The following is a 27,868-nucleotide window of genomic DNA, read 5'->3' on the forward strand; positions in this document are numbered from 1 at the left end:
TGCAAACAAGTCAGAAGAGTGCTTTCCCTTAGCATAATGGCGGCTATAGGAGCAATAGATAAGGCAAAAGTTCTTGTTGTTGGCGATTCAGGTAACATAGAACAAATAAATTGTATATATCAAGTGAATTTGTAAACTAATATTCCTTCCATTTTATTCAAGGCATTTTGATTAAACTATGTTATGATCTCGTAAAACTATGGTCGGAGAAGATACGGCGTCAGAGAGCAGACGATTTTTCTGCTCTTTGTTTGACACGTCAGATCTGAGAACTTCACTTTGATTATTTTTTTCTGAATGCTCCACCTTCTTAAATACTCACTTTATTCATCTTAGCCATAATACAATTGTTCTTAGTTTCCTAGTGAATTTTTAATCATCAACAAATTCACTTTTAAACTAATTACACTTACACTGTTACACTTTCAGTCACAGAGAGAGAGAGAGAGAGAGAGAGCTCAGAACTCAAAACTGTATTACATAAGGATAAAGGTTTTAGGCTCAGCCTAATCTTCCAACCTGTCCTTGGAACATATACAGAGAGAGAGAGAGAGAGAGAGAGTGTCTGTGACTGTGTGTGTGTTTGTGTACCACCATAAAAACACCAGAATACAACGTGCAGAGAAAAACAACAACAAAAGAACAACAATCGTTCAGTTAAGTATTGACTGAATGTAACTTTAACCACGAAACATATTCATATACAGACTATTCATTGCAGGTGTAGGTAAAACGTCCCTGGTTCATCTGATCTGTCATAATGAGCCTTGTCACAACCCTTCTGCAACTATTGGCTGCTCTGTGGAAGTGAAGGTAATTAATGCCTATGCTCTCTAATCTACCTCTTAATTGTCGTCAGATGTTATTTTCTTGTCAGTGTTTGCAATTTTATTGTGTGCATATATATATTTTTATATATCCAATCACTAAAATAACAAATGAGAATGTGGGAAGGGATTTAAGTTAAATTGTGTGTCGGACTTCCCTGTTGGGATGTTATTCGAAGTTTGACTCTTCGGGGGAAATTAATTGCATGCGAATTCCCCTTTGGGGAAGTATGAGTTTGATTTGCCTATATATATATGAGACAGTTGTGAATTTTCCTACATAATTTTTTTATCTCTGTGTTAATTTGTGCGAGTGTGTTGGTTTCATTTCTTCATTTGATTTATTTTGTTAATGTTTGACAAATTGTCAATTCAAGGAGTGTTTTTGAAAGTACTGTAGACCACATGAAAACATAAATGTATGGGTTTCTTTTAAATTTCTTTTTTTTTAACTTTTATTCATTAGAAGTTAGAACTTAGATACATATTAATTGAGAATTTTACTCACAAGATGTGAAGCTATCCTCCACATACAATGTCAGCAGACTGCTTGAGTTTACATTCTCAACACATTTTAGGAAAACGTGCATGTACACAGAAGCTGTAGCCTTGAAGTTTGTGTGGTCAGCAGAAAGTTTGCTTTACTGGTGAAGTTTTTGTTGGTTGTCTCTTACCGAAAAAAGAGTCAGCAATATTTGCTGTCATTTGGCTTGTTTGTTCAACGCTTGTGTATGTGCCAGTGAGTGTGTGTTCTGATGCTGAAACTTACTCTGTTCTTGTGCAATGTCTTTTCCTGAATATACAGGACAACATGTTGGTAATGGCTAATTGTTTTTCAGTTTCACGAATTCCGAGCAGGAACACCAGCAGAAAAAGACTACTTCCTGGAACTGTGGGACATTGGAGGCTCATCCAGTCACCGAAACAGCAGATCCATATTTTACCATCAAGTACATGGTCAGTCTATTGACCAGCGTGTTTTGTCTGAAGATTTAAGTGGTTATCTTGTTGGATTATAAACAGGTACATGTAGTATACTTATTCTATGATTATTAGTAAGAGGAGGAGGCTTATCAGCAGTAGTATTGATAGTTGTAACTTTGTGGTTGATGTTTCGGTGGTGGTGGTGGTGGTGATTGTTTCAATCTGTTTTAGTGTACTGTAAAACTAGCTTATTTTGATAGACTGTAGTTGTTAACACCAAAAGAAATTTAAGCCCATGCCAAACATACAGCAATGGTGCAAACAGTGCATGTCCCCTCCCTCCCCCGCCAATGATTGTATATTGAGACTCACCGTCAACGGATGGTATTTTTAAAGCTTCGTTACACTTACTTATGTCAATAAATTTTGTTTTAATTTGCTGATGCTTTGCAACTTTTTTCCTGTACACTTTTTGAAACTTTTTTTTGTTATTACATTTTTTTAGGTATAATTCTTGTGCATGACCTGACGAATCGCAAGTCACATCAGAACCTTCGCAAATGGTTGGCAGAGGTTTTAAATAAGGACACAGACGTCAGAAACAATGGGTAAGCTCAGGTCATCTTTTTTTCTCTCTAAAGCTTGTCTGTGAATGAAATTTTAAGGATTTCTGTTCACCTTTGCTCATAAGGTATCTGCATGCTGTGTTGTAATATCTTTAATATACTAAAAACTTTGCAGTTCTCCCAGTTTTTCAACCTTGTAGCGTAACTGATTCACATTGACTGGAGTGGTTATTTCATTACAAAAAACATAATTGAAGCTTGAATACTTCCCTGACTCTTTCATCAGAAAGGAAGAACACATTGGTGATACTGGCACTAAGGCACATTGGCTACCAAACAGATTCTTTAGCCTTCACCGTGCTTCCTGGGTCGTGGATGACCCAGACCCTCACAAAAGTGTCTGTATTTCTAAAACTATTGGGAGTTTTTGATTGAGACTTCATGTAATCCTCATTTAATCCCCAAACACCATATAACCTTCCTATAACCTACCCAAGAGTGCGAAGAACTTTTTTCTCAGAGAGAGTGGTCCTTGACTGGAATAGCCTTCCAGACAATGTCGTAGCAGTCGACACCGTCAACGCCTTCAAGTCAAAACTAGACACGCACTGGAACTCTACTAGGAATATATACATCCCAAGCTGCCTATATGCTAGAGCCCATGCACAGTAGCTTATTTTTCATACCAAGATCGGCGAACAGGTTTTCTATAAACCTATAATGTCGCACAAGTACAAGTATAGACCAAATTTTAAAGGATTATCTTTGAAAACAAACAAAATAAACAATGACGCCATTTGAACTACATAGTCCGGATGTTGTGGGTCGTGGACGACCTTTATGGAATTAATGATGGCAATTTCACGGTGTTTATCCCTATTCGGATGGCATGGGTCGTGTACGAACCTTACTCTGTAAAGAGGCGGTAAAGAGTTTATCCCTATTCGGATGGTGTGGGTCGTTTACGACCCATACTTTTTACGTTGAATCTTTCTTTAAAAAGTATGGGTCATAATTTAGGACCCACATCATCGGGACTGTGTAGTTCAAAGCAAGATCCGGTGAAGGTTAAGCTAGATTGTAAGTAATCAAATATGATGAGTTCTAATTTTTTTCTCATCAGTAAAGAGATAGACCCCGAGACGTTCGCTGGCAACCAGATCCCAATCCTTGTGATTGGCAGCAAAGCGGATTCGGCAGAAGGTCTGAGAGAGCAAAGTACATCCAGAAGTTCTGCTGTGGCAGAGGAGTGTGGTGCTGATGAGCTTAAGCTTGTAAGTATTTGTTGAAATAGAATACAGTGGAACCCTTTTTTAAGACTCCCTGCCTTTTGAGATCCTGTTTTCTCGGATCTATTTTCTCTTCATAACCTCTGTAAATTTACCCCCATTTTAAGATCTGATTGTCTCTGATTTTTGGAGGTCTTGGAAGGGGCTTCCACTGTATTAGTCTTCTTCTTCTTCTTCTTCTGCGTTCGTGGGCTGAAACTCCCACGTACACTCGTGTTTTTTGCACGAGTGGAATTTTACGTGTATGACGGTTTTTTACCCCGCCATTTAGGCAGGCATACGCCGTTTTCGGAGGAAGCATGCTGGGTATTTTCGTGTTTCTATAACCCACCGAACTCTGACATGGATTACAGGATCTTTTTCGTGCGCACTTGGTCTTGTGCTTGCGTGTACACACGGGGGTGTTCGGACACCGAGGAGAGTCTGCACACAAAGTTGACTCTGAGAAATAAATCTCTCGCCGAACGTGGGGACGAACTCACGCTGACAGCGGCCAACTGAATACAAATCCAGCGCGCTACCGACTGAGCTACATCCCCGCCCACTGTATTATTGTCAGGATACTCACTTTACAAGAGAGGTGCCATATGTAGTTGTGAATTGTTGCCTTGATATCAGAATGACCTGTGTATGTCTTGTGTGTTGTCCTTGCAACTTTGAAAGAACATGATGTTGCATGGACTTAATTTCTTTTGCAGCAATTAATGCCTCCCTCATTTTCAAGCGTTGCACAGTATATCAGTACAAATCATTGGGTTGTCTCTTTTTACTAATTGAATGAAACATACCAAAAGAGTTCTTGCAGAATTGTCATCAGCTTAAAACTGCCTGTTATCTGAATCTGGAAGTGTGCGATTTAAAGGTCCATAAGAAAGTAGAATGTGAAGTGAGGATAAATGTACAGGCTTCACATCAAAACACATCTGAGAAATGAGACCTGAAGAGAAAGTAAATTTAACAGTGTAGGTTTTTGAAGGGATGTTCCCGCTGCTTTGTGTGTCTGTTAAAAGTCTGTCTGAAAGATACTGTATAAACATCATCATTCATTAATGCTGACAAAAAGTATGGTTTGCTACTGATATGTCTAATATCTGGTGTTTTGTTTATCTTTCAGGACAACTAATATGTCTAATATCTGATGTTTTGTTTATCTTTCAGGACAACTAATATGTCTAATATCTGATGTTTTGTTTATCTTTCAGGACAACTAATATGTCTAATATCTGATGTTTTGTTTATCTTTCAGGACAACTAATATGTCTAATATCTGATGTTTTGTTTATCTTTCAGGACAACTAATATGTCTAATATCTGATGTTTTGTTTATCTTTCAGGACAACTAATATGTCTAATATCTGATGTTTTGTTTATCTTTCAGGACAACTAATATGTCTAATATCTGATGTTTTGTTTATCTTTCAGGACAACTAATATGTCTAATATCTGATGTTTTGTTTATCTTACAGGACAGCATGAATGTGAAATACCTTGCACCTGGCTCAACTAATTCTGTAAAGCTAACCAAATTTTTGGATAAGGTGAGCATTTTCTTATTTGTCATTTTTCATCTTTGTGCAATTTTACCAGCTTGCATCTTCATCTATTTTGTGTGCGTGATAAAATCATTTTATTCTCTTACTATGCACATTTCCAATAAGTCAGTCTTATGTCATAATGTCCTTCTGTTTCTAGCCACCTAGGGGACTATCCCGTCAAGCAACATGTCTGTGTGTGTGTATGTGTGTGTGTACACGTACGCCTTTGTCTGTGTGTGGACATGTGTGTTTATTGTGTGATAAAATGAGCATTTTCAACTTATTTCTTAATAAATGTCTTTACAGCATACAGGTATAAAGACATGAACACGATTTTCAAAGTAAAAATACACATACATGTAGCAGTGCTTTTTTTGACATGTTTTTAATGGCATTGTCTTTCCTTTGTAACAGGTTATTGAGCGTCGTTACTCCAGCAATCAGGTCAGTGGTAACAGAAGCCCTTATGATTACTCAGAAGATTACCGAGACAAGTTCCAGTAAACTTGAAAGCCGTTGAGGCAAAGCAATTTTATGACGTGAGACTTACATTATTTATATATCCCTGGCATATTTCCCCGTTGGTGTTTTGAATGCTTTGGGAAGGTGCAGGTTTCTTGAAGATTTTGCTGAATTATCTGGTTGCCAGGACGGAAGAGTGTAGGAGTGTTTATCATTTAGTCAGTCTGTATATCTTTATATATCTGATTATCAACCCTTACCGCGTACACAATCGAATTCTCCATAACAGATTTGTTCAGGCTGTTACACGGGCTGAAACTCCCACAGTTTTTACATGTATGACCGTTTTTGCCCCGTCATTTAGGCAGCCATACGCCAATTTCTGGGAATGCATGCTTGGTATTTTCGTGTTTCTATAACTCTGACATGGATTACAAGATCTTCATGGCTGCCAACCCTACGACTATGAAATTCCTGTGGGGGTCCGGGGGCCGAAGAAGGCCCCCTTGTTTGACTTGTCGATAAAGTCATAGTTCGTCTTATACTGCGATACAAACCTCACTTTAGCCTGTGGTTTTTGTTATTTTGTTGTTGTTTTCGGCAGCATTTTTAGAAGGCCAAAACCGGAAAGAAGCACAACTTATTTTCCGTACATGCGCACATCGACTTGGCTGGTCTCGGTTAACCAGAGCGTCTTTTCACCGGTTTCGTCCCCCAAAAAGAGTATGCTTTTATAAATTATTTCAGACAATTTCCTTTTCGGGAAAATTGAACAAATTTCGGAATTTCGTGACAGATTTCAAACATCAGGAGATTCCCGAAAAATTCGGGAGGGTTGGCAGCAGTGGATCTTTTCCATGCACACTTGGTCTTGTGCTTGCGTGTACACATGAAGAGGGATAAGGCACTAGCAAGTCTGCACATAGGTTATTACCTGGGGGATCAGAAACATTTCTACAGTGGAACCCCCCTTTTAAGACCCCCCAATTTAAGACTTCCTCCATTTTAAGACCCTGTTTTCTCAGACTTTCTGTTCATAACCTCTGTAAATTGACCCCCATTTTAAGACTCCCTCCTTTATAAGACCTGATTTTCTCAGATTTTTGGAGGTCTGAAAAGGGGGGTTCCACTGTACCCTTAACCCACCAGACGTGTCGGGGAAAAATCAAACCCATGACCTTGTGCTAGGACTGCCGGTCTAACACGAGAAAATTACTCCCACGAGATTTTTACTCTGGAGTAAAAATTTCGTACGAAAATGGTACTCCCTTTACGAAAAAGGTACTCCCCCATTACACGAGAAAATTACTCCCCACGACAGGTGAGTTCCTCGTAAACATTTCGTACACAAATGTTACTCCCTTGACGAATAAATAACGAATAAATTACTTCACCCCAACACGAGCAATTTAACTTCCCATGCCAGGTGTACGAAATTTGTACTCCCTTGTCCCCTGTTAGTCTTGGTGGTGGAAGGGCCGGGTGGAAGGAGGGTAGCGCGACATTCGTGTGCGCGAGATCACTTATTGGCATTATCCCTTCACCCGCATCCCATTTTCGCGTACAAGATTTTTACTGGAAGTAAACAAAATGGGGAGTAAAAATTTCGTGGAGGGAGTAATTTTTTCGTGCCTTGGGGAGTTCTTTTCTCGTACGAAAAGTGTACTCGGAGTAAGAATTTCGTACGAAATATTTACTCCGGAGTAAATTTTTCGTGGAGTAAAAATTTCGTGTTACACCGGCATCTTATCCACTAGGCCATTGCACCCATCTACTATTAACAAGGCATCCTGTTTGATTTTAAAACTTGCCCAAAACTCTAAACCTGTCTGCTTCCTGTGGAACATGTGACTTTTTTGTGAAGTTAATACCCACGCTGCACAGAATGTTGCCGCGTTTTATTGATTTTTAAGGCAATGACAGATGTGAAACACAAATCCATGTTATTGACAAAACACCACAATCAAAACGTCGGGGAAACACATGTTTTTAAAGCGGGGATGTCACACTCGAAAATCACAGATGTAGCACGCTGCGTGTTTTCACATTAATATCGGTCAGTGTCAGCTTGACCCGTTCAACTACTGCCCTGTGTTCGGGTTTGTAAACAATATGACTGGCAGCGCCAACTGATATTATTGCCTCTCGACAAACATGACAGGGTTCATAGATTCTGGTTAAGATTTAGGGGTCGGTACGACATCTGGGTCGGCCATTTTTTTCTCTCTCCGTGGTGCTGGAAACCAAGTCACATGAATTGATCGTCCGTGTTCATTGGCCGACACCCAAAACCTGTTTTCAGATTTCCAAAACCAGATGCAAAAACACGAAACAGTGTTTCCCGAAACATGTTTTTGGGGATGTCACACGGGAGACACGCTGTTTTGTGTTTGTTTCGCAAGAAAACACTGTTTTGTGTTTTGCATCTGACATGGCCTTTAGTCTGTGTTTTAAGTGAAAAGATTCTCTTATTCCATGTATAAAATCCTGGACAGATCTGTGGTTGTGAACATGATCGCCTATGGGAGAAGGAACGTACTGTAACTTTTTAGTTTTTAGTGATTCTTACATTCGTAATGGTCAAAGGTGCAGTGTCTGTCTGAAGCCAGTCATATTTCAAATCTTTGTGATCTATTGGTGTACCCAATAATTTTGTACCCTTATTGGCTAATTGTTTTCATGGTTTATTTGATTCTGGGACATAAAACTTGAATTCCAGTATCTGCTTTACTGACTGTTTGGTGTCTGGGTACCTTCTAAGTCTAGTTCGTTTTATTTCATTAAATACTTTTAATAAGGGAATCAGTGGTGGAGGTAATTGACACAAAGCTTCCTGTATATATTCCTGATTACTTTATTTAGGGTTTGGTGTATTTCTTAGCTGATCAATGCAAGGATTTGATCCAGGTATCAAACCAGCCAGAACACTCAAATCAAAACAAAAACATTCTGTCTATAAGTACATGTATTACTGATGTGATGTTGTTTTTTGTGTTATGCGCAACTATCTAATGATAACAAAATGGTGCTGGTTTACAAGCATGGTTTTAAGCATGCAGGATTTGGACTCTTAAAAAGATATTTGATGAGACACTAGATTGAAAACTCAACTTGATCTTCTTCCATCAAACTTCATAATCAGATTAATAATACAGTGAAGTCCGGATGTAGTGATAGCCCTCGGGACCAAATATTTTTATCACTACATCCGGACTATCATTACACCAGGACGTCCGGTTATAGTGATATTTTTGTAGATTTTATCACTACATCCGGACGTCCGGTTATAGTGATATTTTTGTAGGTTTTATCACTACATCCGGACGTCCGGTTATAGTTCTATTTTTGTAGGTTTTATTACTACATCCGGCCAATCGCTTGTAGTTGTAGTGATATCTTCAAAGCTTTTATTGCTACATGCGGCGGCACATTTGGTAAACTAGCCTCAAGGCAGTAACAAGGTGATTTTGGAACCACTATTGATTTCGTTTTGTGACGTTTCTTCTGTCGTCTTTGTCAGGCTTGCAAATGTCCTGTGTTAACCTACCCCCGTCCTGGCAGTTCAACAGCCGATGTGTGTGTGCGTGCGTGCGTGCGTGCGTGTGTGTGTGTTTTAGAGAGAGAGAGAGAGAGAGAGAGAGAGAGAGAGAGAGAGAGAGAGAGAGAGAGAGAGAGAGAGAGAGAGAGAGAGAGAGAGAGAGAGAGAGAGAGAAAGAAAAGGGCCACTTAGATATAAGGGTTAAATGAAAAATTGTCAGATCAATTTTCCGCTTCAGGGTAAGCACAGTGCGTGGCTGGCTTTTGCTCGCCATTTTGGTAAAGGGAGATTACTCTCGAACATTATCACTACAGCCGGACTTTAGCTTCCCCGGGACTTGAAAATAGTATCACTACAAGCGGACTATCACTATATCCGGACTGAAAAATATCACTACAACCGGACTAAGTTAACAAAGAACATGAACAACTGGGACCGGGACCCAGAAATTCTATTACTACAGCCAGACTATCACTATATGGGTCTATCACTACAGCCGGACTTCACCGTACATGTACTAATTTATGATGATAGTAAAAATAGTTATCAATGATAATGATAATAATCATGATCATCAGAAGAGGAAGAACAAAATATTGTTATTTAAAGCATGATTTGTGTGTTTATGGTTTTACATTTAGCAGCTGCACATTAATGTTATGTGAAGTATACATGTAGTTACTTTTAGAATTGTATTTCTTTGATAACGATTAAGCTTAACACAAACACATTTATTTACGCTGTCATATACACGTGCAAGTACACACACAGTTCATATCAACGTCGTCACGGAACTTTGGTGCAACTCATTTTAGACAGCTTTTCAGGGGAAGGCCAAAAGTGATTATTTATTTTTGTATATGCAATAGTGTTTATATTTCTACTTAATATGGGTAGAAAGATAAAAGAATATAAAAGCCACAGTAAGCCTCCTGTAAACCATCACAGTACAAACACCCTTTCATTTAAACACTCACCGATTGAGGACATCCTAGGTGCCCTCCGTAAATAGCGAGCAATTTTTAAAGAATTTATTTTTTGCGTGGTTTATCTTACCCCTGAACCATTATGAACCCGTGTGATCCAGTTTCCCCTTTTCACAATGTAGTCGTCAGTTAGTAATTTGAATGCGACTCGCTGTGAGCTTAATATCTGCAATAACACGTTATTATGTACCTCTGACTATGCACAAAACAAACGGCTGTGGTTCACAAGAACTCTCGCGATGGCTTTTGATTGTTTAAAGGAACTGGCGATAGGCATAAACCGTCGTCTGCTACGAGAACCACGACCTTGCGTGACCCTTCCGGGCTTTTCTTGTTTCAAACTTTCAAAACTTCGAATTGTACTGATCTTGTCTTGATGAAAAAAGAATTCTTTTATGATTTAAGAATGTTTGTGTAACAAGCTGTCAATTTATTATTTACATTTTAAAAGTTAGGTCTAGCGCCAAAACGCACCACGGTCCGATTGTCTCCGAGACAATCCGCAAAATTATTTCTTTAAAAATTGCTCGCTCTTTACGTAAGGATGTTCCCGTTTGGTGAGCGTTCAAATGGAAGGGTGTTTGCACTGTGTGTAAAAGTCTGACAGGATCTGTGATGGTTTACGGGAGGCTTACTGTGCCTTTAAGCTCAACACAAACACATTTATTTACGCTGTCATATACAGTGCAAGCACACACACAGTTCATATCAACGTCGTCACGGAACTTTGGTGTACCTCATTTTAGACAGCTTTTCAGGAGAAGGCCAATAGTGATTATTTGTTTTATATGCAATAGTGTTTATATTTTTACCTAATATGGGTAGAAAGATAAAAGAATGTAAAATCATGTATTGTCCATCACATTTTAGAAAATATTTATCGTTGAGAATGATTTACTTAGTCTAAAGCACAAAAGAATCAAAATCGCAAAGAATCGAGTTAGTACGCCAAAACACCAGGACGACAACGATATTGTCCTGTAAACTTTTTTTTTCTTCAAAGAGAATTCAGAACGCAAACATGTTATGAATCACTATTTCTTTGTTACGTTGTAATTTGGCAGCATTCTTGACATAAATTATGATGTTCTTGATCTTTTTTTCCAGGGCCACATGAGTCCACTCCAGACAAGGAGAACCTGGAAGAATGCACACATAGACTGATAACTTGTGATTTTTCTATGTACATGATGGGTCAATGTTCAAAGTATCGTGGAGCCTGATTGATCTGCAGAGAAAAGCTTGGATCTCTGCTGTATGCACAGTGATGCTCAATATGGGAGCAAAAGGCCGTTTAACTCTGAGACCAGGATTTGCTTCCTGAACTTTTTTCAAAGTGCAATTTAACACGGTATATGCATGTTTTGTTACTGCAATGAAAATGTAAATAAAGCTGTCTTAGTGAACACATACCTCTTTCAGAATGTCAAATGATCAGTGTGTGATTTAAATGGCTGAAACCACTATAATATTATATAATGCACATGCACACACACACACACAATTCTCTGTATCAATGCTTGTGTGTATTTTTGTGCTAACACACATGTCCCAAGTTATAGTCAGAGGGTGAGAGAGAAAAGTATCCAATGGCAAACCATCTGGAGTTACATTTGTGATTTATTCAACACTTTGTTGTAAAGGTAGCCAGAAAAAACAGTACAACCCCACAAAATGTACTAACTAAAAATCCAATAAAAACAAGAAGAGCAAACGCTCGATCGAGTCACTTTCGCAGTTCTGAATATTATATGAGGCATCAGATGGACAGGAAGAAATTGCTATTCACAACACAATGAGTCACGTTCACATAAAATTTGAGCCCGGTCACTTTTATAGTTTCCGAGAAAAGCCCAACGTTAAGTTGTGTGTTGCCGAACAGAAAAGGCTAGTTATCTCCCTTGTTTTTCTGATAACGTTCGTAAAAGGCTACAGATGTAAATACTTTGATGTAAAGAATAATCCTACAAAGTTTCAATCACATCCGATGAACTTTGTCAAAGATATAAAATGTCTAATTTTTCCTTTGACGCTGACCTGTGACCTTGAAAAAGGTCAAAGGTCAACGAAACCATCGTTAAAGTGTAGAGGTCATTGGAGGTCACGACTAAACAAAATATGAGCCCGATCGCTTTGATAGTTTCCGAGAAAAGTCCAACGTTAAGGTGGTGTCTACGGCCAGACCGGACGGACAGACTAACACTGACCGATTACATAGAGTCACTTTTTCTCAAGTGACTCAATAAATTGACAGCTTGTTACACAAACATTCTTTAATCATAAAAGAATTCGTTTTTCATCAAGACAAGATCAGAACAATTCGAAGTTGTGAAAGTTTAAAAAAAGAAAAGCCCGGAAGCAGGGTCACGCAAGGGTCGTAGCAGACGACGGTTTATGCATATCGCCGTTCCTCTCAACAGTCAAAAGCCATCGCTAGAGTTCTTGTGAACCACAGCCGTTTGTTTCGTGCATAAAAACGTGCTATTGTAGATAAGCTCACATCGAGTCGCATTCAAATGACTAACTGACGACTACATTGTAAACAAGAGGCGAAGCCTTCAAGGCTCACGTAAGAAATAGACAAACAGTAACACAAACTCAATCACTCCGTCACACATACACACACACACAGTAAGCATAGGTGACACTGTGCAAGAAAGCGAGACACTAGATCTGTCTGTCTGCATGTAGCCTGCTTAGAGGGACACGACTGCCAACTAGTCTCGGCCCGCTCAAAATAACAATGACCGAGACTTTCAGTAATTCCTTCGCGTGACGTCTAACCCTCTTACGCCATAATGTGACGTCTTCAAATGACGAAATGTTAAAGTTTCTACCACAGACATACACACGCACACACGCACGCACGCACAGACAGACAAAGTTACGATCGCATAGGCTACACTTACGTGAGCCAAAAAGGGAAACTGGATCACACGGGTTCACGATGGCTCAGGGGTAAGATAAACCACGCAAAAATAAATTCTTTGAAAATTGTTCGCTCTTTACGGAGGGCACTTAGGATGTTCTCAATCGGTGAGTGGTTAAATGAAAGGGTGTTTGTACTGTGTGTAAAAGCCTGACCGTATCTGTGACGGTTTACGGGAGGCTTACTGTGCCTTTAATATAATTTACTTCAAAACCTTGTACAAAACATATTTCTTAAATCAAAAGAAGAATAACGCAGATTTAGACATTTCAGTACATCGAACGCAGAAGAAGAAGAAGAAGAAATTTCAATTTCACAACTCAAAATCATTGTGTTGCAAAACATGTACACAACAATATTATGATTCAATCATTTTCAGTGTTTCAACACTTCTCATTTTAACTAAATGCCCCTAGTCATATACTCGACGGCATAAGAAACACACCACTTAAATCATAAATGTCCGTTACATCGTCTGTTTTAAAAACAAACCACAACAATCAACTGTCAAATTGGAAAAACACTCCAAAGTTCAATGTTCTTTCAGTTTGCTTACACAGCATTGTCTTCATGATTTTCACGATCAACTAGCACAGTCAGTTTGTGAATAGGTCGCTCTAATATGCGACTATCACCAGTGGGACGGCCGTGATTGTCCAGAGCCTTTGTTCCAACATGCACTTTCACTCGTCTGATCAGTCCATCAGACCCAGGCATCACCTCGATTACACGAGCCATGCACCACTCTGATCTGCACAAGTTCTGGTCATGCAAGATGACAACATCTCCCACCTGTACATTTGCCTGGGGAAGTTGCCAGACACGGCGTTTCTGCAAGAGTGTAAGGTACTGGCTCTTCCATAGCAGCCAAAATTCGTCTGCCATCCGCTGAACACAGCGCCAACGTTTCCTGGCGTACAGGTCTGGATCCTCAAACACACCAGGGGGCGGAAGGATCGCACCTGACTTCATGGTAAGGACGTGGATAGGGGTCAAAGGGCGTGGTCCATCTGCCGATTTCAATGACTCGACAGACAATGGTCGACTGTTCACGATGGCCATCACCTCGTATACGAACGTACGAAGTGACGAGGTAGTGAGACGCTGGCCTTTCTTTATTTGGTGTTTAACGTCGTTTTCAACCGTTCAAGGTTATATCGCGACGGGGAAAGGGAGGGGGGGGGGGGGGGGGGGGGATAGAGCCACTTGTTAATTGTTTCTTGTTCACAAAAGCACTAATCAAAAAATTGCTCCAGGGGCTTGCAACGTAGTACAATATATGACCTTACTGGGAGAATGCAAGTTTCCAGTACAAAGGACTTAACATTTCTTACATACTGCGTGACTAAAATCTTTACAAACATTGACTATATTCTATACAAGAAATACTTAACAAGGGTAAAAGGAGAAATAGAATCCGTTAGTCGCCTCTTACGACATGCTGGGGAGCATCGGGCAAATTCTTCCCCCTAACCCGCGGGGGGCAGACGCTGGCCTGATCTTCTGAGAAGACAATTCAGGATGCTGCGTATCGTTCGGATCTGACGCTCCCAAACACCACCCATGTGACTAGCTGCAGGGGGGTTGAACTTGAACTCACATTTGCTTTCCAGCATCTTTGATGTCAGTCGTTCAGAGTCCATCTCCTTCCATGCCAGTTTGAACTCATTGCATGTGTTCTGCGCGAACTTAGAATCCGGTTTCATTCTAGAATGGACCGGGTCCAGGTTGGAATTCTAACCCTGCGCAAGTACAGGGGTGCCATTCTAGAATGAAACCCTTGAATAAAGGGGGCCGTAATGTTTGTAGGTAAGACAGAGTTGTCTTCCCTTGAATTATCTCCACCTGCACCTTCCCTTGGATAAAATGGGGCTGATTTGTCTACCCCTGAAAAAAATCCTTTGGCGATCTTGCGATGTCATGTCATGTCAAGAAAGTTGACACTCCTGAGTACGCAATAAACAAAGGCAGACCATAGCAAGGGGGACTACCAGGGCGGTATTGTTTGCAGGGCAGTTGTTTTTGTGATGAGAGCCGGTTGCGGCCGCTTGCAATGTCAGCGCTGTCTCCCTCTCGGAAATGTCCGGTTTTTTGACAATTTTTTTGACAGACAGACAGACAGACGGTCAGACCGACTAACCGACAGACAGACCAACAGAAGGACAGAAAGAGTTATAGAGCTGTTGTCACGGGTTTAAAAAAAAGTTGACATTATATCTTCACAATTCAGAAGACCAACTTCATGTATATGAATAAGATTAAAAGTTACAAGCGAGATCGGCAAAACACTGTCAGTCCGGAAATTTCCGTTCGTAGCGATCAGTGCTGAGTGTCTCTCAAAATCGTAATCACTTTCAGAACATCACAATCCCAATTCACGATGTCTTTGAGTAAAGTGTAAAAAACCCGAAAAAAAAACCCAACCAAACACACAAAAAACAAAAACAAACAGAAAATCCACATTTGTGGCTTTGGCTGTGTGATAGTCTAACTGAAATGACTATTCCAACTTGGACCCAAATTCCAACCTTGCGCACGGCCGATTCTAGAATGGACCAGCAACAAGGGTTTCATTCTAGAATGGCACCCCTGTACTTGCGCAGGGTTAGAATTCCAACCTGGACCCGGTCCATTCTAGAATGAAACCGGATTCTAAGTTCGCGCAGAACACATGCACCTACAAAGTTCGTTCCTTTGTCACAACAAAAAATAGGTGAATGCATGCCACATCGGCATGTACAATGACAACAGCTTTACTCTATAATTGGAGACTGGTCACCCTGTCACACATACATGTCAAATGATCTGGCTATAGCATCAGTAAAACTCCATTACGCAGGTCTTCATTTAAAAAACCGCAAAATAGACCAACTTTATAGTTGGTTTAAAAATAATCATTAAAAAAAACTCACGACAATTTACAGTACCTTGCAAAAGAAATGCACCACACTAGCGAACTCTGTCGCAAGTGTTTTTTTCTTTCTTTTTTCTTCTTTTTCATACTGTTGTAAAATATGAACTAGAAACAAAATTGCAAAACTAAAAACGATTTGTGCAGGATTTTTTTAAAACTGACTTGCTGTTGTTGCATGATGAGTATGTTTTGTACATGGAGAATTGTTAATGTTTCTTTTTGGATGAGTCTATCTCCAAAAGAGGGGGAACACATGTGTGTCACTTTTTCAATGAGTAAGTTTGTTTAACGTATACTGCAGTAAAACATCCGCCCAGTTTTACTTCATCATTTTTCAATTTAATTTGTGTGTGGAATAAATACCGTAAACTTGACACACTTTTTAGGCGTAATTCAACAAAGTCTGATCGAGTCTCCTAGACGTCGACATATAAAATTTATCTTCGAGGTTTCAATACTTGATTTACATGAGACAAACGAGTATGGCCGGAAGATAGGTTGTTTACATGATGGGCAAAACAAAACGTCTCGAAAGTTTGATGTCCACAAATCTCAAATCTGTCAGTTCGTCATCATATTCAAAATCACAGTCTTCGGTCTTATGTTTGACTTTTTCTTTTTTTTTTATCGGAAGGAGTCACAATACCTGAATGAGGGAGCAATGGTGATGGAGGAGGAGGTGGGGGCTCTATTTGATTTCATCCGTTACGTGACCATATTCATGAGATGTGCTTGCTTTAAACTTACACATGTCAGCCTCAAACAATTCCACTTTTAGAGGCCTTACCTTGAAGTTGAATTTTGTTCACTCTCTTTCAAGTTAACTATTGCCTGTGCAATGTTCATGTACAGAAAAAAACATGGGGGGAATATCACAGTTAGTCATAAAATTAATTGTGTTGGGTGAAATCTGTCCTGAACCAGAAAATCTTGAAGGAGTAACAAATATCTTCAAGAAAGACATGCAGGCACCGTCGCTTGACAGCAACCTTAGCCCTCTAATCTTGCCATTCATTAATCACAAATATGCAAAGTCTTCTTGACAATCATTCCCCAAGAAGTTATGGTTCGTCCTCTGTGACAGCTTAATTAAACATATTTTCCAGTCACAGGTAGACAAACCTCTTGTAAGTGTAAAACATATTGAACTTACATATGAAGCCTTCAAATTGCCTTGCCAATATAGTGAAAGCATACAAGATAACAACAACAAAAAGTACATAATGTCTGCGCTCAGTAATTGAATAAAATTTTAATGGTATTTTGACCTCTTGTGATTGTACAGATGCACCCTATTGTATTTTTTCTGGTGAAATCTGGGATGCAGTTATCAGGAGAGAAAAATGGTAGCAATAAGATACATGTACAACTGCATGGGTTTGGACAGGTCTACATGTCAATGCAGCAGCTGTTTTTATGAAATGTAAACCTTGACCATGCTTTTGATTCTCACTCTACAGATGGGACATGTCTTGAGCGACTCACTGCACGAAGCACAGCAAGCAATGTGATTGCACGGGTCGAAGACCATCTCAATGTCCTTGTCCAGGCAGATTTTACACTTGTGTCTTTTTCGCAGGTTTTCATATGTTTCTGACAGTTTATTTGTTTCTGCAAAAGACAAAAGTGAAATGAGATTGTGATAAAAAATCTTGAGCTTTCAGGTACACGCATTACCCAAACATTATCTGTACTGCAGGTATGATAGTTAGTTAGTGAGTGAGTGAGTGAGTGAGTGAGTGAGTGAGTGAGTGAGTGAGTGAGTGAGTGAGTGAGTGAATGAGTGAGTGAGTGAGCGAGTGAGTGAGTGAGTGAGTGAGTGAGTGAGTGTTTGAGTGAGTGAGTGTTTGAGTGAGTGTTTGAGTGAGTGTTTGAGTGAGTGTGTGTGTGTGTGTGTGTGTGTGTGTGTGTGTGTGTGTGTGTGTGTGTGTGTGTGTGTGTGTGTGTGCGCGCGCGCATGCTTGCACGTATTTTAATTGGTGTAACCAGAGAATGCCTTACCTGCAAGTCTGACTGCGCCCTTCTCAGCATCTTCAATTTCCAGCACTGTATTGAGAAGCCTTTCTGCCGAGATAACTATATCAGGGCCTGTGTATAAGAAATAAGTAAACATATTGATTAGATTTAACCCTCTTCTGATAAACGCTGTGACTTGGAATAAAGACAGTGTTTGTTTGTTCCTGACGAAGCTTACATAAGCGAAAATTCGTATTATTGTGCTGTCCTTGTGTCGGTGAGTACATAATTCTGTTGTTTTTCACCTTTGTTCATCTCACCACAGTCACTTTGTTGTTTAGATGTAGTAAAAAGATATGCAAACATCGAACAGAATCATAGACACACAAACACACATGTACTACACACACAAACAGAGCTCAAAGTCAAATACAACACAAAACATCTCACCATCCTTAGCTTTCATTGCATCAAGGGCTTTTTGCACAATTTCCACGCTGGTTCCTTCGAACAACACTGCCTGCACTGCCGGTGTTTGCATCACATGATCGTGGATATTCTTGCCATTCTTCACGTCGCGCACGAAGTCCTCTCCCTTTACGAGTCGGATGTACTCGCAGTCAGGGAACCAGCGAGCGTGTTCCACAAAGGGGTCGTCTTCTGGATCCCAGTTGTACAGGAGGACATCACAATGGAAACATTTCACTTTGTCTCCATCACCTGAAGGAACAAGGGTGGTCAAAAATAAGGTGCTGATTATTGCAGGTACTTTTCAGGTCATTTTACCTTTTGCAATATAACAGGATGGTTCTGAAGCCCAATACAGTCTTTGTTCCCAGCTTTTAAAATTCAATGAATATATGAATTTGTGTACCATGATCAGGAGAAAAGACAGGCGCAATGGCTTGGTGGTAAGACGCCAGCCTCCAAGCGGAAGGTCGTAGGTTCGAATCTCGGCCGCGCCTGGTGGGTTAAGGTGGAGATTTTTCCGATCTCCCAGGTCAACTTATGTGCAGATCAACTTGCTCGTGCCTTACCCCCCTTCGTATGTACACGCAAGCACAAGGCCAAGTGCGCACAGAAAAGATCCTGTAATCCATGTCAGAGTTCGGTCAGAAACACGAAAATAACCAGCGTGCTTCCTCCGAAAGTGGCGTATGGCTGCCAAAATGGCCAGTTAAAAACGGTCATACACATAAAAATCCACTCATGCAATACATGAGAGTACATGAGAGTTTCAGCCCACGAACGCAGAAGAAGAAGAAGAAGATCAGGAGAAAAGACTCACGATAAATGTGAATGTTCTTTTCAGTCAAATTAAAAAAGCTTGAGCAGCCCGTACGAAACGTTCTTATAAGAAATTGGACCCAATTTCATATAAAATTCTTATAAGAGTCTTGTATGACAGTTTCATATATGTGGCTTATAGGTATTTTAAATGCAAATGAGGTAAATTCTTATAAGAAACTTATATGAATCATATATGAACCTATAACCTGAGCTCATATAGGTCTCTTATATGAATCTTATATTCTCTTATAAGAAAGCTATAGGTCTCTTATATGAAATGTTCATATATGAGACTTATAAGAATCTTATATGAAACCTACATCTCCCTTATAGGATTCTTATATGTCTCATATATGATATTTATATGTCTCATACTAGACACACGACCTTGACCTACATTTGTGTTTACAAGGGAAATAACACCTGCTTAACCCAATTTAACTGTCTTGACTTTGAATTATAATGAATCCAACTGCAAAATACCTTTTGGTTCAGTATATATACATATCTTTACTGAAGTTGTGTTTATTTTGAGGGCAAAAACAAACAGATCTCTAAATCACTGGTCACAAGAAGAGGAGTAAGACATGCATTGTCCTCTTCAAATCCAATACTTTGAAACTTGAAATTATGAACAAGAAACAACAAACAAGTTACAGCCACAAATAATTTTCTTGAATATGCACATCTGTCACAGTTTCTTGTTGCTTGAACCAAAGTAGTGCTGGTAAACATGATTTGATCACCTGATGCAGAACTAGAACTGTAAAGTAAAACAAATAATGGAGGGAAATTCTGGATTTTGAATAAAAACACAAACCTGTCAGTGTCAAGCTGTTGGGTTGGTTGGGCTGCCAGCCACCCACAAACATCAGCATGACATAAACATTCTCTTCACATATTCATACATCAAGTCCAATTATTTCTGTAAGAACTTTGCATTTTAGTCCTGCTCTTTCACTGATTTTCTGCTAAACATCCTCACAGAGCTGCTGTCACAAAGATGGCCGTTCAGTCAGGGGGAGATAATGCTCAAGGCAAACCATCCACTTCCTGTTCATATATGAAACATATATGAAAGCCAGTATTGCCAGTAATTCAGCATTGTCCAATATTTTTTCTAAGTCCTGAATTCTCCTATGCAGAAACTAAGTGATGATTCATATAAGAGTCATATAAGATTCATATAAGAAACATATAAGAGAACTATAGGTTTCTGGAAGTGCAGGTTCTCATATATGATTCATATATTATTCTTATATGAATTGGGGTCTTTTTCATATAAGAGACTTATAAGAAACCTATTCCTACAACTGACATACATAGCTTTTTACTTGTCATATATGAAACTTATATGTTTCTTATAAGAAACTTATAGGTTTCTTATATGTCTCTTATATGTTCATATATGTTCATTTCGTACGGGAGTTCATGTGCACTGACTCAATACAACGCTCTCCAACACTTCTGCAGTTTTCCCCCTTACCTTGAAATTATGGAAAAGCCAGCTCATTCATGTTGAACTGAAGAACCCTTGGTCAGGGTTCCACACAACCCCAAAAGTCAAGGGTATTCATACCCTTTCAGGAAAAAAGTAAAGGGTTTTTATACCCCTTCCAGATTTTTCACAGGGTATGAGTGACAATCGGTGTATCCATGAAATGTCATTTTTTCCCCATATGATTGCCTGTCTGGTAGTTATCACCTTTGCCATTTTGACGTTGTGACAATACATGTATATCATATATGCATAGTGTATCAATGCATTCAAGTCTTTTTTTCTTTCTTTTTTACTTCAATGGATACCTCTTTTTCTATTATGTCGCGAGTTTTTGTGTAATTTTCTTTGGATTGTAAAATTAAAATGATGAACTGTCTGAATTGATGAATGTTTCTTTGAAAGTTTACTCAGCTGTGCTTACATTCATTCAAGAACACAATCACAAAGACTGCAGCAAAAAGAGAAACAAAGAATTATAGAACGAAACCAACTGTATTAACTTCAAAAACCAGCATCATCATCATTATGACTTGTGATTAAATCTTATCAGTAAACAGCACAACTGACTAGAATAGACTGTCTTTGCACCTACTTCAATAAACCATCATCATCACCATTTACAACAAGCAACAAGAATATCAAGACTGACTAGACTGTCCGAAATCCTCATGATCTTTTGTTTTGCGAGGCATTTTTTTGAGCAGGCGACAGCACCGGATAGGCTAAATTGAACAGTGCCATCGAGATGATCAGTTTAAAGATATCGCGCAGTTTGAGGACAAGGGAGGCAACCTCTGCTTCACGGCGTGCTAGTGTCGACAGAGGAGTGGCACGAACACGGCGTGTACTTTAGTGGTCTCAGTAGAGCAGGCGGCCTACGTGCTGTTGCTTGTAAACTAGCAAAGGCTATACCCTTTCAGCGTTTGACTCGTACATTTTTTCACCAATTTGGAAGAAAACAGTTACGTATTTATACCTCTTCAGAGAGCATCTCGTACGTGATTTGGAGGGTCAAAGGGTATTATACCCTTAATTCTACGTGATGTGGAACCCTGCTTGGTTATTCCATGCATGTATGCATGCTACTCTGTGGAGTGAGAGCACTAGGGTAGCGGCAGAAAGTTCAATAATGTTTTCAGACACACAACATGCAAACTATTAACAGTAACACTAACTGATCACCACAACATCAACAAGAAGAGCAAACGCTCGATCGAGTCACTTTCGCAGTTCTGAATATTATATGAGGCATCAGATGGACAGGAAGAAATTGCTATTCACAACACAATGAGTCACGTTCACATAAAATTTGAGCCCGGTCACTTTTATAGTTTCCGAGAAAAGCCCAACGTTAAGTTGTGTGTTGCCGAACAGAAAAGGCTAGTTATCTCCCTTGTTTTTCTGATAACGTTCGTAAAAGGCTACAGATGTAAATACTTTGATGTAAAGAATAATCCTACAAAGTTTCAATCACATCCGATGAACTTTGTCAAAGATATAAAATGTCTAATTTTTCCTTTGACGCTGACCTGTGACCTTGAAAAAGGTCAAAGGTCAACGAAACCATCGTTAAAGTGTAGAGGTCATTGGAGGTCACGACTAAACAAAATATGAGCCCGATCGCTTTGATAGTTTCCGAGAAAAGTCCAACGTTAAGGTGGTGTCTACGGACGGCCGGCCGGACGGCCGGCCGGACAGACTAACACTGACCGATTACATAGAGTCACTTTTTCTCAAGTGACTCAAAAATCCATCTCACTCTCAAGTCCCCCTGCATCTAAAATTCTGCATAAACAACTGTCAAGCTTTCGTCCAAAGTGGTCAAAGCTTTCATCCTTACCTGTATAATAGAGACCGGCCTGGGCAAGCTCTTTGGGTTTCTGTTTCATCTGTGCCGGCCACCCATCAAAGGTCGCTAGCCTACTAGGCTCAACAGCCATACGAGGATTCCTCGGTGAGGTGGAGTAACATCTTTCTCCGGACTCATCTTCCCCCGTTGAGTTGTTGGCGCCTGACACTGCATCGCTGACATGATGACCATTGGTATACGCAGGCTGTGACCTGTGAGCCCCACACCGGTCTTCAATGGGGTCAATGTCATGACCTTGATCCCTTCTGGCCGACGTCGTTGACCTCACCTCGGGAACATAGCTGGCTTCTGTGTGGTTGTAGCCATTGGTGGTAGGATGGAAGGGAACGTTACCGACGCCGTTCTCTTCTAAGATGAAAGGGCAATCTGGGTAGTTTCTCCGATGTTCCACTTCCACCACATCACCACGATCCCACTGGCGAAGCATTCCGTTACAGTATACACAGCGAACCTGAAAGACGAATAAAATATATTCATATATATATAAGCATAGATCTCTCTGAGTCTGACCAAATCAAGACATTTGAGGCACAATCACTGAATCAGTAATTATGAATGTTCTTTATCAACAAAATGGATACAGCTGTCAAACTGCACAGGTTACTTATATATCTATAAAAGCTAAATAAGAGCATCTGTTTCCTCTGACAAAAAGGAGGTAACATCTTAAAACAGCCACTAGAAAATCTGTGAAAAATATATATTTTTCTAAAACATCAAGTACTACAAGTACAGTATACAAGTGAATAATTATCTAGCCTGAACTAACCATGCACTAGTCAGGAAGCTTGAAAAGCAGCTAGTAGTAGTACTAGTAGAGACGATCTAAACTGGGTCATTGGTCTGTGTCCAGTCATATCTCAATCCCTTTATTTTTAAGTCCTTGGCAACAACCTTCTTCTTCTTCTTCTTCAGCGTTCCAGAATTTTTCTGGTTACGTGTGAGCTCGTTTGCCCATTTGGGTTCCCCACACTATACTCTGAGAGCATAGTCAGCTCACTCCGCTTTCGTTGAGTGGCAACAACCAAAATAACTGTACAAATCGAAATCCTTTACTGAGAAGCTAAGTGTTGCCGCAGTTTATATAAAACCTTCCAGGAATAGCACAGCATCCGCCACCCAGCAATACATAATGTGAACGACACCATCACATATCTATTTTAAAGCAGCATCTATGTAAATTACTAAGCTGAGAGTGCCCACAACATCTTCCAAAATGCTCCACTATAGATCTCAAGAACAGCATGCTGTAGCATCTCCAGAAACTAGACAGGTTGGGAAATGATGTCATTCAGACAAAAACTGAAGGAAGGTGCACGGTCAGCACATTCCTGTGAAGCAAGCTATTGATTCACTGATGAGCACACATAATATATTTTGGAAACAGAATGCTTATAATGATGAAACTGAGCCTACCTTATCGCCACTTCCAGTGTACATGAAACCGTTTCTGGCAAGATCCTCTTTTCTCACAATTTCTTGGTACCCCCAGTCCCTAAATGTTTTCAGCCTGTTTTCTTCAGATTTGTAAAAAGTTGCTGTATTGGCGACCTGTCGTCTCTGTGACGGAAACACCCGCCGTTCAATGCTTCCCACAGCATCTGAAGTTCCATCTTCTTCAACATCGCGATCAGGTAACACATCACTGGAAGCTGATACAGGATGCCTGTAGTTGAGCCTGTCTTCATCGGGTGCAATATCTCGACCTCTATGATCTCCCATGTTGCGAATACAGTGAAGCGGTGTTGCACTTGTTGCACCCACAATGATAATGAATAATCCTTGTCAATGCGCTTGGTGTAGTTACTGCAACAGAACACAATGAAGATAGATCTGTTAATAAAAAAATTACATTAAAGTTGGCGAAAAACTTAAACCCAAATTTAAGCCTTAATTCCTGTGTCATTTAATTAAAACTGTATGCCAAAGAAGGCCGTTCACTTAACCTTCAAAATCACCTTTTGGATTAATTATTTCTTTTACAGGGATCACGTGACCGCCGCTCAAGAAAGTGTACCCTCAAAATCAACCAGACAACAAGAAGAGCAAACGCTCGATCGAGTCACTTTCGCAGTTCTGAATATTATATGAGGCATCAGATGGACAGGAAGAAATTGCTATTCACAACACAATGAGTCACGTTCACATAAAATTTGAGCCCGGTCACTTTTATAGTTTCCGAGAAAAGCCCAACGTTAAGTTGTGTGTTGCCGAACAGAAAAGGCTAGTTATCTCCCTTGTTTTTCTGATAACGTTCGTAAAAGGCTACAGATGTAAATACTTTGATGTAAAGAATAATCCTACAAAGTTTCAATCACATCCGATGAACTTTGTCAAAGATATAAAATGTCTAATTTTTCCTTTGACGCTGACCTGTGACCTTGAAAAAGGTCAAAGGTCAACGAAACCATCGTTAAAGTGTAGAGGTCATTGGAGGTCACGACTAAACAAAATATGAGCCCGATCGCTTTGATAGTTTCCGAGAAAAGTCCAACGTTAAGGTGGTGTCTACGGACGGCTGGCCGGACGGCCGGACGGACAGACTAACACTGACCGATTACATAGAGTCACTTTTTCTCAAGTGACTCAAAAACGGAAGAGCCGAATAAAAAATCGACAAAAAATCACAATAGGCAAAACTTTGCAACTTTGATATACGAGAAGAAAGTCAAACCAAGTATCTACCCTGAACAGATTGTTTTGTTTTGCTATCTTACGTATTTCGCGTGCTATGCTATTCCTACTATCGCTCTACACACACACAGACACACACACACATACACCACGACCCTCGTCTCGATTCCCCCTCTATGTTAAAACATTTAGTCAAGTTAAAAACAACAAACAAAACAAAAAACCTACCTACCCTATTTTTTGTAGCCATGTTACCAGAAACATACAACTTTTCTTGTGTGGCCTAACCAATGCAAATAAGGTCTACCGTATTTGACGGACTACAAGCCGCGACTTTTTTTTAAAAAAAATAGCATTGCGGCTTATAAAAAGATGCGGCTAAAACGGTACTCATTTCATTCAGCACTGCGTACATGCAGAGGTATACAATCTTATCTGGGGTGTAAATTTACTCAACACTAAGGCCAACAACAACAAAATGTTGGTTTACGGTAACGTGACCAAAAAAATAGGGTAGGACTAGGAAGGTAGGCTTTTTAATTTTTTTTAATTTTTATTTAGTCGAGTTCGAAGGAGGTTACTTCCCTTAGTCTCCGTATGGCCCCAAAATGTGCCAACAGTTTTATGGGTTTTTTTAGAAATGAAAAAAAAGTTCCAGGGTTGACAGAAAAAACAAGTCGCGTAAGGCGAAAATACAATATTTAGTCAAGTAGCTGCCCTTTTTCAGCAAGACCGTATACTCGTAGCATCGTCAGTCCACCGCTCATGGCAAAGGCAGTGAAATTGACAAGAAGAGCGGGGTAGTAGTTGCGCTAAGAAGGATAGCACGCTTTTCTGTACCTCTCTTTGTTTTAACTTTCTGAGCGTGTTTTTAATCCAAACATATCATATCTATATGTTTTTGGAATCAGGAACCGACAAGGAATAAGATGAAAGTGTTTTTAAATTGATTTCGAAAAAAAAATTTTGATAATAATTTTTATATATTTAATTTTCAGAGCTTGTTTTTAATCCGAATATAACATATTTATATGTTTTTGGAATCAGCAAATGATGGAGAATAAGATAAACGTAAATTTGGATCGTTTTATAAATTTTTATTTTTTTTTACAATTTTCCGATTTTTAATGACCAAAGTCATAAATTAATTTTTAAGCCACCAAGCTGAAATGCAATACCGAACCCCGGGCTTCGTCGAAGATTACTTGACCAAAATTTCAACCAATTTGGTTGAAAAATGAGGGCGTGACAGTGCCGCCTCAACTTTCACGAAAAGCCGGATATGACGTCATCAAAGACATTTATCAAAAAAATGAAAAAAACGTTCGGGGATTTCATACCCAGGAACTCTCATGTCAAATTTCATTAAGATCGGTCCAGTAGTTTAGTCTGAATCGCTCTACACACACACACAGACACACACACAGACACACGCACATACACCATACCCTCGTTTCGATTCCCCCTCGATGTTAAAATATTTAGTCAAAACTTGACTAAATATAAAAAGGTTAGTCAGGTTACCCTAAACCAACATTTTTTTTTGGGGGGGGGCATGGATCGACAGTGGGCTTGCCAATTTCATTCAGATTTCTCTATGCATTAAGACCCAGATATGGTCACGGAATGCAGCATAGTCAAAAGTCAAACTATGCCACTTAGTCTTTCTTCTCTCACCGATTCATTCTCAATAGAAAATCATACCAAGTGTGAATTACACAGTTGGATTTGTACTCTTGGTCAGGAGTTGGAGTGTCGATCATTCAATTCATGTTGTGAAAAAGCTATAAAAATAACCGTCACCCCTAATATCTCAACATGCATCCTATATCAGACCATTATTACATAAATCTTGTCTTGATGTCAGACTGTAGTTTTAGCAATTTGCCTACATTTACATTGATTAACTTAAGATCAACACAATATTTTGCTTTTTTTTCCTGCTTTATGCAGAGGTACTCAAACATTTGTTCTTATCCATTTAATAAGCATATATAAGACTACAACAGCAAGAGCTACATGATGGAAAACTTGAAAGAATCCTTAAAATTGCAGATTAATTTATTATTATCAATTGACACTGTAATACTGGTTAATATGGTTGGGGGCAGTTCCTCAACCACCCACAGGCGGAAGGTATCGTTCACTGGAAGATACCTTCCGCCTGTGAACCACCTTTTTGCACGATACACTCTACGTAGCAAATTAATAAAGAAATCAAGCTTTTCGAATTCGATTCTTGTCAGTGCACATGTACATGACTCGACATCCATGGATGTGTGGGACGACCGATCACAAGAAAATATGTGTCCGTAAAAATACTCGTTTCAAATGATCTTTTCGAGCTCAAAGGTGTACACTCATTACTTACCCAATTACATAACTGTGAAATAGACAATAGAGATTCCTTCTTCTTTTTTGTTGCCAGTTTTCAGTTTCAGTTTCTGAACCGCAACGTACATTGAAAACACCCAACCAAGACTGAATAATAAAAATCCCCTACTCTGGACTTTCTGCTCCTTTGCTAACATGTGAATAACTGTCAACCCGTCTTCCGTCGTGCATTACACAACAAAAAAGACAGTTTACTTCAAAGAAAACACAATTACATACAAATTACATACAGAAGAATCTTTTTTTAAAGTAA

At 39.5% G+C, this 27,868-nt stretch overlaps 2 protein-coding genes across 3 annotated transcripts; one reads left to right on the forward strand and one right to left on the reverse strand.

The window, feature by feature from the left end:
* The first annotated feature begins 9 nt into the window (after nucleotides 1-9).
* LOC138962663 (rab-like protein 3) lies at nucleotides 10-11,537 on the forward strand. Of its 2 annotated transcripts, none has more exons than XM_070334564.1 (8): nucleotides 10-91; nucleotides 722-813; nucleotides 1,667-1,784; nucleotides 2,257-2,359; nucleotides 3,441-3,591; nucleotides 5,073-5,144; nucleotides 5,556-5,680; nucleotides 11,235-11,537. In XM_070334564.1, exons 1-7 carry the CDS (start codon nucleotides 37-39, stop codon nucleotides 5,643-5,645), a joined length of 681 nt encoding a protein of 226 aa, XP_070190665.1. In that variant the 5' UTR covers nucleotides 10-36; the 3' UTR covers nucleotides 5,646-5,680; nucleotides 11,235-11,537. The 2 variants fall into 2 exon arrangements, with proteins under 2 accessions (XP_070190665.1, XP_070190666.1); XM_070334565.1 differs by having other exon boundaries at nucleotides 5,556-5,585.
* A 5,812-nt stretch (nucleotides 11,538-17,349) lies between these two features.
* LOC138962662 (baculoviral IAP repeat-containing protein 7-B-like) lies at nucleotides 17,350-27,660 on the reverse strand. The gene is made up of 6 exons (XM_070334563.1): nucleotides 27,593-27,660; nucleotides 24,004-24,393; nucleotides 22,558-23,038; nucleotides 18,377-18,646; nucleotides 17,972-18,058; nucleotides 17,350-17,581 (listed from the first exon to the last, which is right to left on the reverse strand). Exons 2-6 carry the CDS (start codon nucleotides 24,307-24,309, stop codon nucleotides 17,385-17,387), a joined length of 1,341 nt encoding a protein of 446 aa, XP_070190664.1. The 5' UTR covers nucleotides 24,310-24,393; nucleotides 27,593-27,660; the 3' UTR covers nucleotides 17,350-17,384.
* Nucleotides 27,661-27,868: the final 208 nt, after the last annotated feature.

This window comes from Littorina saxatilis, linkage group LG3 (assembly GCF_037325665.1).
Source record: "Littorina saxatilis isolate snail1 linkage group LG3, US_GU_Lsax_2.0, whole genome shotgun sequence".
In the NCBI taxonomy this organism is placed as follows: Eukaryota; Metazoa; Mollusca; class Gastropoda; order Littorinimorpha; family Littorinidae; genus Littorina; species Littorina saxatilis.